Here is a 17,077-nt window from a genome sequence, read left to right on the forward strand (position 1 = left end):
GCTATGAACATTGAACTTTGAGAGATATCTGAACATTCTAGACAATGCAATGCTTCCTACTTTGTGTTCTTCCACAATTCTCAATGGCTTCATTTACAACATATTCAGGGAAGCAGTTAAATAACACTGGTGATAATTTGCACCCGTCTCACTCCACATTCCATTACAAAGGGAGTGCTATAATTACTCTTGATTTCAACCATCATTTGAGAAGATGAGTACAAGGATTTGATAAGTTATATTATTTTGCCATATATTCATAATATCGCCAAATTTTCCAAAGGGCATTATGCCAAATAAAATCAAAAGTTTTCTGTAGGTCAATAAAATTATGGCACATTACTTTATTATGTTCTACGTCTTTTTCTCTAACGATATGGAACATAGATCTCAGTGTTTCACACTTGCTGGCAAATTTTGTGAAGTGTACTAACAATAGCTTCTCACCTTTCTTTAAGTAATTATGTTGGAATATTGTCAATTCCTGCTGTTTTCCCTGATTTTAATCTTAAGATGGATGTTCTACTTCTCTAAGTATAGGATCTACCTACAAGAATACATCTGCCACCATAGGTATGGTCAGTCAGATCTAGCTGACCATGCCTTACATACCTTGCACAGAATCATATGGAAGAAAACTATAATGCTTCACCACAACAAATACACAAATATAAATTTGAAAGATTTTTTTTAGAATCAGCAGAAGATTTAAAAAAAACCAGCCTAATCTTAATAAATATGATTGTATTAAACTTCCAAGATCCACCAACCACCCATAGAAGGTGTCCCTCATAGGAATCTGGGCTTTCAGTCTACTGTTTTCCATTTATTGTTTTATGCAATTTTAATATTCTTTCCCTGATGATGTCTCAGTGACAGACAAAATATAGGATTAATTAAATGTATTCTTTAATTATTTATATGTGTTGTATTTATTTCATTAAACCTTATTATAAGTCCCATAGGTATAATGCTATACTACTGGAAAGAAGTCAACGGACATCCCTATGGGCATGTAACAAGTCACATGTTTGTAGTCAGTATAAACTGGAAGAATATGATGTTCTCAAGCCAGTGCCACTGTGTTCAGGTGAAATGGCTGTGAGAAGGGAACCGATGGAGTTTGAAAGAGGCATTGTGATAGGATACCATGTTGTAGGCCTATCCCAAGATCTCCCAATTTGTCAACAATTTGCCTGTTTGGTAAATTGTTGACAAATTGGGAGATCTCAGGTCAACAATAAGTGATACCATACTGAGATGGAAGTGTAGGTCATCCACTGCTACCTGCAGTGGATGACCTACCACACTCACCTCAACTGGAACATGAATCTACAAAAAAAAACATTCAGAACCAAGGCTCACAACATGGGCTTTCACAGTAGGACTGCAATATGCAAGTTCCACATTACCCAAACCAACAATAAATGTCTTCAGTGTTACAAAGAGTCTTGTACAGTGGGACAAGGAAGCTTGGTAAACTGAAGAATCATGCTACACCCTCTACCAAGAAGATGGATGGGTGTGGGTGCAGCAGATACCTGGTGAACGTCTCTTTCCAAAGTGCATAACCTCAACCATGAAATTCGGAGGTAGCAGAGTGATTGTATGGTCCAGTTTTTTTTCCTGGTTTGGTATCAGACCTGTTTGTGGTGCTTTGAACATTAAACTTTGAGAGGTATCTGAACATTCTAGACCAGGGTTTCTCAAACTTTTTCTACGATGGAACATTTCACAAATCCTGAAATGTTCACGGAACACCTTGGTAATTTTGTAATGTATTAATTAATAATTAATTGGTAATTTAGTTTATTTTATTGTTAATTAATAATTGTTAATTAATTATTAATGCTTAATTATTAATTAATTAAACATCAATTATTATTAAATTAATTTGTGCTGATTTTCATTGACATATCCCATTCTGATCACCAAAAATTTATAATATTATTATAAGTACTTACAAGTAAATGCAGACTTTTTCTCCTGTGTGCTGGTTTTGTAGGTTAGGTAAATATAAATAAAATAAATGAGTAAATCTAAGCGTTAAGAAAAAACAATCATTTATTGTCAAATGTTAATTAGTAAAAACAAAACACATAAAAATAGTAAAACGTATATTGCAAATTAAGTTTTTAATGACTCCGATGTTTTTGGGTCTTTAAATTACAAATTCTTTTGATATCAGGCACAATATTAGAAAGTTGAATTCTCGTATTTGGTGTAGCGTCGAATCTGTTTCTGGACTTTGATTTGGTTGCAGCATAATATGAAAATCCTGCATCACATAAATATGTCATTGTAAAAGGAAGTAAAACAAAAATAGCTACTTTTGACACGCTTGTCCAGAAATCATTTATTGGCAGTTCGTTGTATTTTTGTTTTAAATCAGAGTCACTAATTAAGTCAGTTAGATTTTCATAGTCACTTGTGCTGAAGCCTGCTGGCTTAGCTGTCACTGTAAATGGATTCAGAACCCAGGAATTGTCCTCACTGGATTTTGGAAAATATTGCAAAAGGGTTGATTGCAAGTCATGCAAGTGTTCTAAAATTACGTTAGATACTTCTTCATTTACTTCAGAATTCATTTCAGTCAAAAATTCATGCAAGGTGGGAAAACAATCAAAATTATTCTGTTCAACTGTAGAAATCCAGAATTGCAACTTCCTATCAAAAGATGCAATTTTATCTCTTGTATTAAAATTTGTAATATTCTTTCCTTGTAATGATAAGTTAATTTCATTGCACTTTGTACAAATATCGGCCAGATATGCAAAACTCATCAACCATGAGGAATTTCTTAATAATTCAATAAAATTTTGTCCTAAATTATGTGACATCAAGACCATTAACTCACTACGAAGTTCAAAAAGCCTCAATAATGCTTTTCCTCTGGATAGCCATCTCACTTCAGTATGTAATAAAAGTGCATTATGTGCACTACCCATTTCATAGCACAAAATTTTAAATAATCTGGATTGAAGTGGTCGAGATTTTACATAGTTGATCATTTTTTTGGCTTCATCCAAAATAGTTTTTAAATATGTACGAATTATTTTTATTACTAGTGCTTGTCTATGCAAAACACAATGACTTTTGGTGGATCTTGTAGCTACTTGCAGATGTGTTACAACTCTCTTCATCTTTCCTTCCATTGCTCGAGTACCATCCATCTGTACAAATATCAATACACTTCTCCCAACTGATTTCCTGTTTTGTAATATAATTATTAATACAGTTGAATATATTTTCTCTGGTAGTTTTTTCTTGTAGATATTCGCACATGAGTAAATCTTCTTCAATACTTTTATCAAATATGTAACGAACAAACACTAGTAATACAGCGAGTCCTGCGACATCTGTAGATTCATCCATTTGCAATGAATATTCACTGCAGTCTAAGTCGATGAATTGGCTCTTTTTCTATGTCAGCAGAAAGATCTTTGATGCGGCGTGAAACAGTATCATTTGATAAATGTACTGCATCTATTTTTTTTAGCAACCTGCTCGTTTAACATGCATGATACAATGTCTTTCAAACAAGTCTTAATGAGTGTCTCACCAATTGTATGAGCTTCACCATGAAGTGCAATGTGGTAACTCATGCAAAAAGATGCCTCTGTTGCATTTTCAGTTGTAGCAATTGTAGCCATTTGAAGTTTAGATTTTTCTAGCGAGTCGTGTCTTCTCTTAAAAAATGTATATCTTTTCCTTTGTAATCAGTGTCTTTCGTTTCGAAGTGCCTACACGAAATTTAGCTGGAGCCAAAGAACTGTTTACTAGTATTTTATTACATAAAACATCAGGAGCATGTGTATTGCCAATACATGTAAATCCATAATTTAAATAACTTTAATGGTACTTCCGTTTTGGTCTGTTCTTAGATGACCCTTGTTCTTTAATATTAGTTTTTGAAGAAACCACAGTTTGCAATTCCATATCTTCTCCAATCATACGAGTAGATGTGTCAGCCGAAGTACTTGCTCCTCCTTGTGTTAAAGTTCCTATCTTTAAACAAGAATCCATGGGTATTTTTTCAATAATATTCAAATTCCAATATTTGTCAGAGCTATAATAAAAACAAATAGAATTTTGTTGTAAAGGTAACTTTAGTATGAAAAACAATAAGATTATAAATAAGAAATGTCGAATAATATAAAAGAAATGAATAATGAAAATCGTAAAAAAAGACTGCAACACACAAAAGTAAATATGAATTGTAACAATACTTGTAAGAAAAGTACTAAACCGTATCAAATAATGTAAAACTAATTGTAATAAGAATGATTTGATAAAATGTTCAGTAACAAAAATTAAACAGTTCGAAATAAATCAGATATTAATTATAAAATTAGTTAAAAGAGTAAGAAGAATTCTTTTTTTAAAAGTTGCCTCGCCTACTCCCTATATATGGGAATAAAAAGGCATTAGCTGATTTTTTTTTTCCCACGAGGGCCCGGTCCCAACAAATTTACTCGTAAATACCTTTCCAAATTTTTTTAAAGTTCATACATTAACATAAGTATTAATAATTAATTATGGCATAATCATAAAGCGTATTAGCACACTTATGTATACGGTGTGGCATGTTGACAAATATAAATTACATTTAAATTAGTTATCAATCACTGGACTAATGAAATGTTGTAGCATGTCGTAGTTTATTCAGGCAAACATCATTAAATTAATTTGTGCTGATTTTCATTTACATATCCCATTCTGATCAAGAAATATATTTATAACATTATTATAAGTACTTACGAGTGAATGCAGACTTTTTCTCCTGTGTGCTGGTAGTTTTACCCTCCTTTTGTACATCCTGGAGATCTTTGTAGGCTTCAGGTGGATGACTCACTATCTGTTCCGTCACAAACACATTCAATAAGAGATTTCTTAATAAAAAATTAAACAAAGTGCCTTGTCTCTTATTCATATCAGATTTTAACTCTGTATTCCTATTGCTTTTAAAAAAATCACAACACTCCAGTTTCAGAACAAGCACTTACACACTGCAAAACAAACTTGCGAAGAAAGTATTCAGTAGTAATAGATTTGAGAACTGGATACAGACTACCTTGATCTTCAATTTCAGTGGAAAAATTTTCTTCCTTGCTGATTGGTCACTGATATTTGCAACGCAGATGTTATTTCATTCAGTTTTGAGAACACGCCGCCCATTGTTGTAATCGGCTTGCAGGCAATTTTTATGATCGGTCATAAACGGCGGTATTCTCTTTCCTGATTGTTGAAAGATTTCCATGTGTGAAAATTAACGATATTCATGAATACTTCCATGTTTAAAGATATGCTGCTTGGTCACTGACATTTGCTACACAGATGTCATTTCCTTCAGTTTTGAGAACAGAAGATATGACACCAATTGTTGTAAGGGGCTTGCAGGCAATTTTTATGACCCGTCATAAACAGCAGCATTCCCCCTCCCAAATGTTGAAAGGTTTCGACGTGTGGAAATTAACGACACACAGATGTTATTAGTGTTCTGGGTCTGAGCTTTTCGACATATTCATAAATATTATTCTCTTCAGAATATTTTTTACTATAAAATATTTATTCATGAAAAATGCTTAGAAAACTAAAATGACAAATTTCAGAACTTCTCGCAGAACACCTATTCACCTTCCAACACAGTTTGAGAAACCCTGTTCTAGACAATGCAATGCTTCCTACTTTGTGTCCTTTCCTTATCCACATCTGGATTACTGAGCACAGTAATCCAGATGTGGGAGTATCGAGGCCTTATAAAGAGAAATTATAACTTCCTTATCTCTTTTTATATAATGAAACCTGTGGTGAATTCATCACTAAAAACACACATACTAACAGTAATGACTATTTAATTCATAAATATTTCATCCCATGTATCTTGGGACATCATCAGTATAGTAGTTCAAACAATACTAGGAATAACATACAGTTAGGGTCCATGATTACAATGGAATCTCAATATGCGTGCAGTAACGTGTTATAGAAGTAAATTAAATACAATTGAAAAAAAAAATTTAAAAAAAAAAAAATATATATATATATATATAAAGATTATTTTACACAATTTTGTATGACAATTTCCCATACTTTAGGAATAGTAAGAACGTCATTGCAGTTTAAATTTGGTCTGTGTAGTAGGGCTTCAGCACCTTTATATAAACGTTCATATTTATATAAAGATCTGTGTAAAAGTTTCGACTTCTCCCAATGGATCCTATGGTTTGGATTTTGAACTCCATGTTGGGAGAGACCAGATTTCTGTGGTTTGAAAAGACGAATGTGGTCTTGATGTTCCGAGATGCATTTCTGAACAGACTTACCTGTTCCTTATCTCTACTTGTTAATGTGTAATTCACTAGCCAAGTAATCTTATGGAGTAATTTAGCAACCTTAGCAATATGTCCTCTAAACTTACAAGATTACAAGATTATAGATTACAAGATACACATCTTGTAATCTATTTATCCCAAAATGTACAACTTTACATTTCTCAACATTAAAATGACACCCATTAACTTTTACCCATTCTGACAGCCTATTTAAATCATCCTGCAAGCTCTCCAAATCACCTTGATTAAATATTACTCTACCTAATTTTGCATCATCAGCAAACAACTGAATATTTCCTTTCAGGTTATTTCTTATATCATTTATGTACAAATTAAACAGCAATGGTCCCAGCACTGAACCATGTGGCACACCACTAGTCACCTGTTTTCACCTCAATTTTGCCCCTCCATATTCTACTTTTTGATATCTGTCCAGCAGCCACCCTTTTATCTATTTGACAAGTGTCATATCCATCCCCATTTGTTCTAATTTGTGTAAAACAGTGTTCCGTGTGGTATTCTATCAGATGCTTTTGCAAAATCCAGCAAAATCATCGTGTAGCCATTTCCATTATCCAACTCAGCTGTTACTCTATTATAAAAAGTTAGTAAATTATTAAGGCATGACTACCCCCCCTTCACAAAGACATGTTGACTCTCATACAGTATCATATTTTTATCTATCTATTCTTGAATTCTCTTTTTTACCAATTTTTCTAGTACTTTTACCACCATGCCTGAGATACTGATCGGTCTATAATTTGCTAATGCAGTCTTAGAACCTCCCTTATGCAAGGGAATTATTTTGCCCTCTTTCCACTCCCTTGGAAGTCTACCAGAGCTGGGACTTCAATTAAAGAGCTTAGTTGAAGGCAGTTCCTCTGTGCATTCTCTCAAAACTATAGCTGATATCCCGTCTAATCTCACAGCTGTAAATTGGGAATCTGTAAGTAATCTAGGATCTTAACTCTAATATAGCAACACTCATGTTAAATTATGGATAAGGCCACCACTTTTGCTGTATTAAAACTATCTATATGAATTTGTTCTCTGATGATGCTATAAATAGAATATAGTTTTTTTTTTTTTTTACTAGAGGTCAGGCCAGTAGAATAATGGTTGGTCAAATCATTGTCACTTTGACATACTGTTTGAAATTTAATATAGCTTGTCTTTGTATATATATGTGCATACTCCAGATTATGATCTTAACATGAAGATCAAAATGTCAGGAAATTAAAGTAATTATTTTTAACACAGTTGTAGTCGCCATAATTTTACTGAAATGAATTCTCACTTTGTGACATTTCTATGGAACTGATCCTTATCTCTTTCAGCAAGACAATGCACTGTGTCTTAAGGCTGTTTTTATAAGTGCATGGTTTGTGGACATGAATGTCACCATACTTTACTGGCTTCCACAGAGACCTGATTTCAACCCTAATGAAATCTGTGGGATGAACTGGAGTGTTGAGTGAAGTCAAGGAACATCTGCCCCACAACATTCTAGGACCTCATTATATGCCTACAGTAAAAATGGTCCAAAATTCTCATTGATCTCGATCATATGCATGTGGAAAGTATGCTCAGTAGGATTGCTGCAGTCATCATAGTTAAATTAGGTCCTACATCTTATTAAGGTGGTGCATGGCTGTTTGTTCCTCACCATAGTGTGGAACAAACATTGACTTCTTTTCAAGCAGTGAATGTGTTAACAGAAATTAACTACAGCAATGCATCTACTATTACAAACTATTCTTGTATTCCCAAAAATCTGTTATAATGAGAGCCATTTATACCTAAAAACAGGCCACTAAGTGCACATACATTTATTTTTTCACTTATTTTTTCTTATTCATATAGAATAAGAAAAAATTTCTGAACCCTTCAAAAATGAGATTCAAACTGATTAATAGTTTTAATTTTTGGAAAATATAGCAAAATACTTAAATTATAATTAGCAATTGCAATTTTAATGTGCAAAATTTTACAATAAGCAAAAAAAGATGCATTTTGAATTATTATATACCTCCCAAGTTTCTCACGAACATTTTGATAAGAATGGCTTAGACGAGGTTTGACATATTCTAAAGTTCTATGCAATAGCTCACAAATTCTCCATTCTTGCTGGGCTTGTGCTCCCAATAAAACATACAGCCAGCTATAAAAAAATAAAATATAATATAATAAATTACAAAAAAATTAAATTAGCAATGAAAAATCTTGTACAATTCTCTTAACATACAGAATAAGAAACTGTTATTTCATAGATTCATAGATCGAATTCTGTGCAATGTTTCATAAAGTCTATAGGTAGTTATTGAGATAACAGTAGTCTTGTATGCTACAAAAATGAATAAGATATTTCCAGATATCACGAAAGGCCTTGTTTTCTGTTCGAGATGCCATGTAAATGAATCACTTCAGAAGACTCCTTAAACATTCGAGCAAAAAAGCTGTCTTGTAAGTATGGTATGAAATTGAAGAGCCAATTCATATCATGATGCTCAGAGAAGATGTGTTGCAATGAAACCACTTGTTTCTTTCCTTTTATGCTCTATGCCTACATGCTCTTTTGTATGGATTTAAAAATTTCTCCTCATCTGACCATATATACCAGCAGTGGCCAAATCCTGGTTTGCAAGATAGTTCCCTATGGTTCTTGAGGCAATTTTGATTTTTATCATGTTTATCATATAAGACAAAAATTCATGATACATATAAATATCTTTTTCTTCTTTCTTTCCAGTAATAAGCCTGGTAGCTTGTTACGATTTCTTCCCATCTTTTCAAAGGCCATCCTCTATTCCTTCTGGGAAGTCTTCCTTTACTCATTCTTTATGTATGATTTTCTCCATCTCATTCTATACAGATCAAAGTCTAAAACAGATATCACCTCAAGTTCCTTTAAGATATTGCTATTTCTTTTGAAGTCTAGTCTATTATATCCAGGTTTTGCACATGAATCTCATTTCAGAGCTCATCGGTCTTTTTGTATCTGCTTGAGTTATGGATTTTTATTCTTGTTTTCATGCTTATTAAATTTGGATTGAATAAATTAATAGTTTTTGTTATTCCTATAATTGTATGATATCATCGTTGATGCAAATTTTCCTTCTAAATTTTGCAGCCTTTAAATGCCATGTTAAAAACCATGACTTTGGTGATTGGAAGTGGAGATTTCCATTGTATGTTTTTGCTATTTCATTTAATGAAAAGGCTACTCACTGTAGTGAATCTTTGTTATTTTCAATTAGAACCTGATTGTTGGCAAATAAAATTGTATCAATGTTGGTGTAATCATATATGTGAATGCCAAAACTAGTTGTTTCCTTCCACTCCCTTATAATATTATTAATATAGATATTAAAGGGGAGTGGTGATAGACTGCATCCTTGTCGGACACCTGTTTTTATGTTCTGTGATTCAGATGTTTGTGCGGCTATCTTTATTGTAATTTGGTTATTGTTATATATATTGGAAATTGCTTTAATTAACTGGATAGGAATGTTGTCATTTCTTAAAATTTCCAGTAGCTTATTACAACCGATTTTATCAAAAGTCTTTTTATAATCAATGTATAACATATGGATCTCTAAATTGAATTCTCTTCTTTTTTCTATCAGGAGCTTGAGAGCAAAAAAAAAAAAGGCATCAGTGGATGATCTGCCTTTACGCAAATCATTTTGTTCCTCTCCAAAAATGCTTTCATAATATTTGGTTAATTTAGTCATTAAGAGACTTGAATATATTTTATATCTGGTGTTTAAAAAGCTAATGCCTCTATAGTTTTGACATTCATTAATATTGCCTTTTTTGAAGATGGGGGACAATCATAGCATTTTGCCAGTTTTCTGGTGGTAATTGGCTATTTAGGATCTTATATATGAATTATAGTAGTTTGTAACTGAAGTTGTCTCCAGAGAGTCTGAAAAGTTCCATATTGATACCATCTTCTCCTAGGCTTTTATGGTTCTTGCATTGTTTATGTATTGACTCTAAATCTCAAGGGTAAAGGAGTCTGTTGAATTATTTGCAGATAATGGTTCTGAGAGTGGGTTGTCATCAATTGTCCATAATTCTTTAATAGCATTTATAGCATATATGTATTTATGCCAGTCTTCCAAAAGTATGGTATTGATCTTGATTCATTATTGATATATTATACATGATTCATCATGTATCTTATAAATTTATATTTGAGTTTGAGATTTATCAATATTGTTTTCTAAATCGGTAACGAAATTGTTCCATTGAACTCTGTCTTTTATGTGTTTTTCTTTTTGCTATTGCTCTTTTGTGTTTATATTCAATTTCGTTCTCTATTTTGTTTGTGCTTAACAATTTTTTATAGCCTTCCTTTTTTTCATCTATGATTTTCCTGATTTCTGGGTCCCAGTTACGAAGACCTTTTTTTGAATTTCCATTGATTGTTTTTTCATTCCCAAGATTTCTCTACTAAAATATTGCAGGGATGATTCCATCCTTCATTAATAGATTCATCTGAGGTAGATGCTGTAAGTTTTCATTTATTTTTTGCTGGTATAGTTTTCTTTTATCAGAGTCAGATAATGAGCTGACTTTGAACCTAAGTTCTCAGTTTTCTAATGGATACTGGTACTTTATCCATCTTGGGGAGAATGTATTGATGTCACATATAAATAATGATCTGATTCAATTTCAAAACCTTGGAAGACGCTAACATCAAGAATGAATCTACCTATTTTATTATTTGCTATTGTATAATCTATAATAGATTTCAATCCTCTTGCTGATCATGTGAATTTATGAGTGTTTTTGTGTTTGAACATTGTATTCATTATTCTTTGATTATTGTAGATAGAGAAATCGATTAATCTTTGGCCGTTTCTATTTTTTTACTAATTCTCCAAAAAAGTTCCAACATGATTTTGGATTTTCATATTGCCTATGTGAGTATTTAAATCACCCAGCAGTAATAACATGTGATGTTTGTTTATTTTATCTGTTATATTTTGGAGTTGGTTATAGAAGTCCAAACTTTCTTTTTCTCTCCCCTCTTCTGGAACATATAATCCGAGAACTGTGAGATATCCTCTATTAAGTTTCAATCTGAGTAGTGATAATCTTTTGTTCCAGTATTTACAGTTATTGATGTTGTCTTTAAGGGATTTGTGCATCATGATTGATACTGCTGCTCTTACTCTCTGATCCTCTTATACTCCACTGTAGATATGTATGTATCAGTATCAGTTTCTTTGGTTCTCTGATTTCTCTTCTTTTCAATACTACAATTTTGATTTTCTTTTGATAGAATTTCATCTATTTGGTTTTCTTTGTGAGATAGCAAAATGAATGATAATCTTTTTCCAATTGGTACCTTTAGCCGATCAAGGGTCATTTCCATCTTGAGTGGTCCAAATTCTTTTTTTTTGAGACTTGAAAGTAATTAGAATACTTGTGAATTGGTTACTAGCCAAAGCACAAGGTGTCACTAGTGGTGGGGCTGCTACCTTAAGGCAACTAGGCTTGCCATCTTTAGTAGGTAGTGGAAAATATAGTTTGAGAGGAAAGTGTCACCCCCCCCATCGCCTGTGAAGTGCTCTAACAGCATTGGAGGGGGGGGGGTGAGAAGTAAGAGAGTAGAAGACCAGTCTACACTTATAATATACCCAGTGCATATTGTAGGAAGGAAGATCAGATCTAGCTCAGGTATCTTGGGTTTGCCATGCCCATACTCATCAGTATGAGCCCCTGACATATATACATCAATCCATATAATAACATACATAAAATAGAATACATATAAATATGTATAATACTTTTCACATAATATAAATAAATATAAAAAACAAAGAAAATTTGAATTGACAATAAAATACATTATGTGTATATGACATTTTGTTCTGTGTGTCAAGACACCAATGGGATAACAGAATACTGTTAAATGGTTAACAGTGAAAATGAAGACCCAACCTAAGCCTTCTATGAGCTGTAATTAAACAACCTAAAAATGTGAATATAATTAAACCAACTCAAGCATCTCCAGAAATTAATTACAAGGGCACCATTTCTTTATTCCACACATGTAAAATCAAAACAAATAGCACACCTTTTAAGAAAACATTGAACAAACCAGTCTATATCTTACAAAACGCTTTTTATTTGCCCGAAGAATGTGTTCTGTTAGTAAAGTACCCTGAAATATATTGGATCACATGTTCTTGTGGCAAGCTTTACATTGATCAGACAGGTAGAAGTTTTGAAATACATTTGAAAGAGCATATAGGCAACATGGAACATAAAAGGAAAGAAGAAAAGTGGTCTCACTGCATCTTTTCCCAAGCATCATAATATGGATTGACAGTCCACTTCCATGTCATACAAGACAATTTCACTAGAATATTTAATGAGTCTTTTGAAGTGATTTGTTCACATGGCATCTTGAACCATGTGAACATTAAACCAAGGCCTAATACTTCACGATATCTCTTATTCATCTGAAAGAAGAATGAAATAGAGGAGGAAGATGTGTAGAGGGCAAAATTGAAAGAATTGATTGCTTTGGCTAGCACAAATGATTTGAAATATGAGAAATATGCAACAATAGAATATATGAATGAGTTGCTGAAAGAAGTGAAAAAGAAGAGCAAGAAAGTAAAGACTAAGTCTGTTGCCTAGGTATGACAGGACTGAATAAGGGCCATGATCACATATGATTCAGTGAAAAGATTGTGAAGGAGGAATGGTGTGCATTTAATAGATGTATGGAGTGAATTTGATGGACTAAAGGATGTACATGCCTGATGGACTGCATTTGAAATTTGAATGTTGGAGTTAGATGCTTGGAAAGAATGTTGTTCAGTAAGAGGTTAGTGGTGCAAAATCAGGGAAACTGGAAATAATGTGAAGGATGCAGTCAAGTGTGGATTAAGCCACCCCTGAGACAAATGTGTGTATATACAGAAATGATTATGCAATGCTGAATGCAATTTCATTCAGCTAAGGGATAATTACCTGAAACAGTATGTAATGGAGGTGGACCAGGGGTTTGAGAGTGCTGGATCTGGTAATAGCACCAGAATATATATATATATATATCCATAACTAGGGTAGATGTCTGTCTCCAACTGGGGAGAGCAATCATGAAGTTTTGTTCTGGAAAGTTAATAAATGTGGAATTCTCTATCAAGGAAGAGTTTATGTTGAACTATAAGGCAGGTATTTTGGAAAAGTACCATGGCTTCAGAAGCTACAAGGAAAGAATGTCAGCAGTGTAAGGAAGTGGCCAGGAATTGTTTCAGAGAAGCAGTCAGACTGCATACCCACAGTCAGGAGGATAAACCAAGTGGGAGTAAGGATATAAAGCAGGAGCCACATAACACATTGTGGAGGGAAAATAGAAACTTAAAAGTTATTAAAGGGGTTCTATAAGTATGTAATTCCACAATATAAGAAAAAGATGATCAACTTACACATGAGCAGCACAAACTGCAAGCAAGAAGGGTTACTAGTACGGTAAGAAAGGCCAAATCAGATTATCTGAGAAAATTTGCTAACTGGTCAAAGTAAAATCCAGAAGAGTTATTTTGTTAATGTAGCAAGTAAAAGGAAAAATAACTATGGCAGGATGACTTTAATAAATACTGATGATAGGCAAGTGAGAGGCAAAAGAAACAGCTGAGTTGCTGAGTGATCACTTTGCCAATGTGACAGAGGCTCATGGCAAATGAATACCGCAGTATTCTGACTGTGCAAGAGAACTGTCAGTGCCACTGATGAAATTGTTTAATCTAAGTCTCAACTCTGCAAAAGTTCCAAAGGAGTGGAAAGAGGGTAAGATAATTCCTTATCATAAACATAGCTCCAAGACAGAAGTAGCAAATTACAGACAAATCTCAGGAGTGGTGAATAAAGTACTGAAAAGGTTGGCTAAAGGTAAAATCCTGCAGTGGGTGGAATATGATACTCTATGCGTGTGTAGAGGCTTAAGTGCTTAAGCTTAACCATGTTGGAGGCTTAATGGATTTTTTACAACACTCAAAAAGAATTAAAATAGAATTTAATACTTCTTATATTTCGTCCCAGTCACTAGGTCTACAGGGATTACAAAAACAATTAATGTAACATGCACACACAAATCTTACAATACTAAGCCCAACCACGTGGGTGACACTAAAGTCCTATCTAGGTGGAGTGCCCTCTAAGAGCGGTAGTAGGTGGCCTGGAATGTAAGGTGGGACCTCTGGTGATGAGTGTTTCCCAAATCTTCGGAAGCTTAATGCAACCGTATTTATTAAGATTTGGTTGGTTTCTGAGAGCTGCTGCTGCTGCTGCTTCTAAGAAAAGTCTCTCTTTCTTGAATTTGCTGTGGTGGAGCATGGTGGTTTTCTTCCATGATACTCTGTGGGTGGTGTCCAAAACATGGTCAGCCAAGCCTGAATGGCCATAGTTGTGTTTACAGATGTAAGACTTGTGTTCCTCCAGGCGGATGGATGCTGATCTGCCTGTCTGTCCAAAGTACGCTAGCTTATAGGAACAGGGTATTTTGTAAACTCCAGGCAGCGAGAGAGGAGGGAGCTGATCTTTCGTAGAACGGATAAGGGTAGCAAGTTTGCGGTAGGGCTTATATGCTGTGTGTAGGTTGTACTTTTTTAGTATCTTGACTATTTTTTCAGATGTGCCACGGATGTAGGGTATGGTGATGGCATTTTTAAAATCTTGTTGACGAGAAGGACAGGGAATGGGGGAGGAAGTGATTATTTATTTGATACTGTGTTCGCTGTAGCCATTGGAGAGGAAAGTGTTGTGTATGTGGTTAAGCTCAGTAGTAAGGGCAGTTCCACTGGAACAAAGATTGTGGGCTCTCTTGGTAAGAGTTTGATGATGCCATATTGTTGTGAGGGGTGGTGGTGGTGGTGGGAGAGTTTGTGAATGTATCTGCCTGTGTGTGTGGGTTTTCTGTATATATACAGAAAAGATTGTGGGTGCTCTTGGTAAGAGTTTGATGATGTCATATTGTTGTGAGGGGTGGTGGTGGGAGAGTTTGTGAATGTATCTGCCTGTGTGTGTGGGGGTGGGAGAGTTTGTGAATGTATCTGCCTGTGCGTGTGTGGGTTTTCTGTATATATACAGAAAACCCACACACACAGGCAGATACATTCACAAACTCTCCCACCACCACCCCTCACAACAATATGGCATCATCAAAACTCTTACCAAGAGAGCCCACAATCTTTGTTCCAGTGGAACCGCCCTTACTACTGAGCTTAACCACACACACACAACACTTTCCTCTCCAATGGCTACAGCGAACACAGTATCAAAAAAATAATCAGTTCCTCCCCCATTCCCCGTCCTTCTCGTCAACAAGATTTTAAAAATGCCATCACCATACCCTACATTCGTGGCACATCTGAAAAAATAGTCAAGATACTAAAAAAGTACAACCTACACACAGCATATAAGCCCTACCGCAAACTTGCTACCCTTATCCGTTCTACGAAAGATCAGCTCCCTCCTCTCTCGCTGCCTGGAGTTTACAAAGTACCCTGTTCCTATAAGCTGGTACTTTGGACAGACAGGCAGATCAGCATCCATCCGCCTGGAGGAACACAAGTCTTACATCTGTAAACACAACTATGGCCATTCAGGCTTGGCTGACCATGTTTTGGACACCACCCACAGAGTATCATGGAAGAAAACCACCATGCTCCACCACAGCAAATTCAAGAAAGAGAGACTTTTCTTAGAAGCAGCAGCAGCTCTCCGAAATCAACTAAATCTTAATAAATACGGTTGCATTAAGCTTCCGAAGATTTGGGAAACACTCATCACCAGAGGTCCCACTTTACATTCCAGGCCACCTACTACCGCCCTTAGAGGGCGCTCCACCTAGATAGGACTTTAGTGACACCCACGTGGTTGGGCTCAGTATTGTAAAATCTGTGTTTGCATGTTACATTAATTGTTTTTGTAATCCCTGTAGATGTCCTAGTGACTGGGACGAAATATAGGAAGTATTAAATTCTATTTTAATTCTTTTTGAGTGTTGTAAAAAATCCATTAAGCCTCTAACATGATGATACTCTATGGTGGGAAGTTTTTGTAAAAGGTAAGTCTACCTTAGTAATTTACTCACATTTTATAATAGAAGGACAGCAAAATTCGATAAGAGAAATGGCTACACTATGATACTGCTGGACTTCACAGGCATCTGACAGAATACCACATGGAAAACTATTCCACAAGTTGGAAAAAATAGGATACGAAGCTATAGTATAGAAAGAGAGATGGCTAACAGAGAGAGAGAGAGAGTGAGAGAGTAGTATATGGTGGGGTGGAATCTAGGAGAATTAAAGAAGTTCCTCCAGTTCTGTACTAGGGCCACTTTTTAATTGTATATTAATAATATAAGGAAAGATTTAAGGGGAGATATTCAGTTATTTGCTGATAATGCAAAACTGAGGATTGTAATAGTTGATAAAGGTTAGATATCCTTTAAACCATCCTGTAGATATCATACAGAATGGCTTAAATAACTTTTCATTGTAGGCAAAGGATAATGATCATCATCAATTTCCTGATATGTACCCTCAAGGGGATGTTCAGGCTACTATGACAGCACTAGATGATTAAGTTTACATTATTATTAATCTCCTATCAACAATTTTCCTACAAATTAGCCTATTACTTGTCAGAGCTCCAATATTGTCATATCTAACATTTCATGCTAATAAGGCACTTCTAACTGAATGAATCTA

The 17,077-nt window shown here is 34.5% G+C and overlaps 1 protein-coding gene across 1 annotated transcript in view; it reads right to left on the reverse strand.

Annotated features, from left to right (window-relative positions):
• The window catches only part of LOC150097399 (proteasome activator complex subunit 4-like), a 646,748-nt gene that overhangs the window by 85,736 nt on the left and 543,935 nt on the right, over positions 1-17,077 (reverse strand). Inside the window, exon 38 of the mRNA XM_090407543.1 lies at positions 8,365-8,496. Within this exon, the coding sequence (XP_090263669.1) occupies positions 8,365-8,496 (132 nt within the window). The remainder of the gene's footprint in view (positions 1-8,364; positions 8,497-17,077) is intronic.

The sequence above is a fragment of the Typopeltis vanoorti genome, chromosome 17 (genome assembly GCF_054136105.1).
Source record: "Typopeltis vanoorti isolate ZY-2024b chromosome 17, IOZ_Tvanoo_1.0, whole genome shotgun sequence".
Taxonomy (NCBI): Eukaryota; Metazoa; Arthropoda; class Arachnida; order Uropygi; family Thelyphonidae; genus Typopeltis; species Typopeltis vanoorti.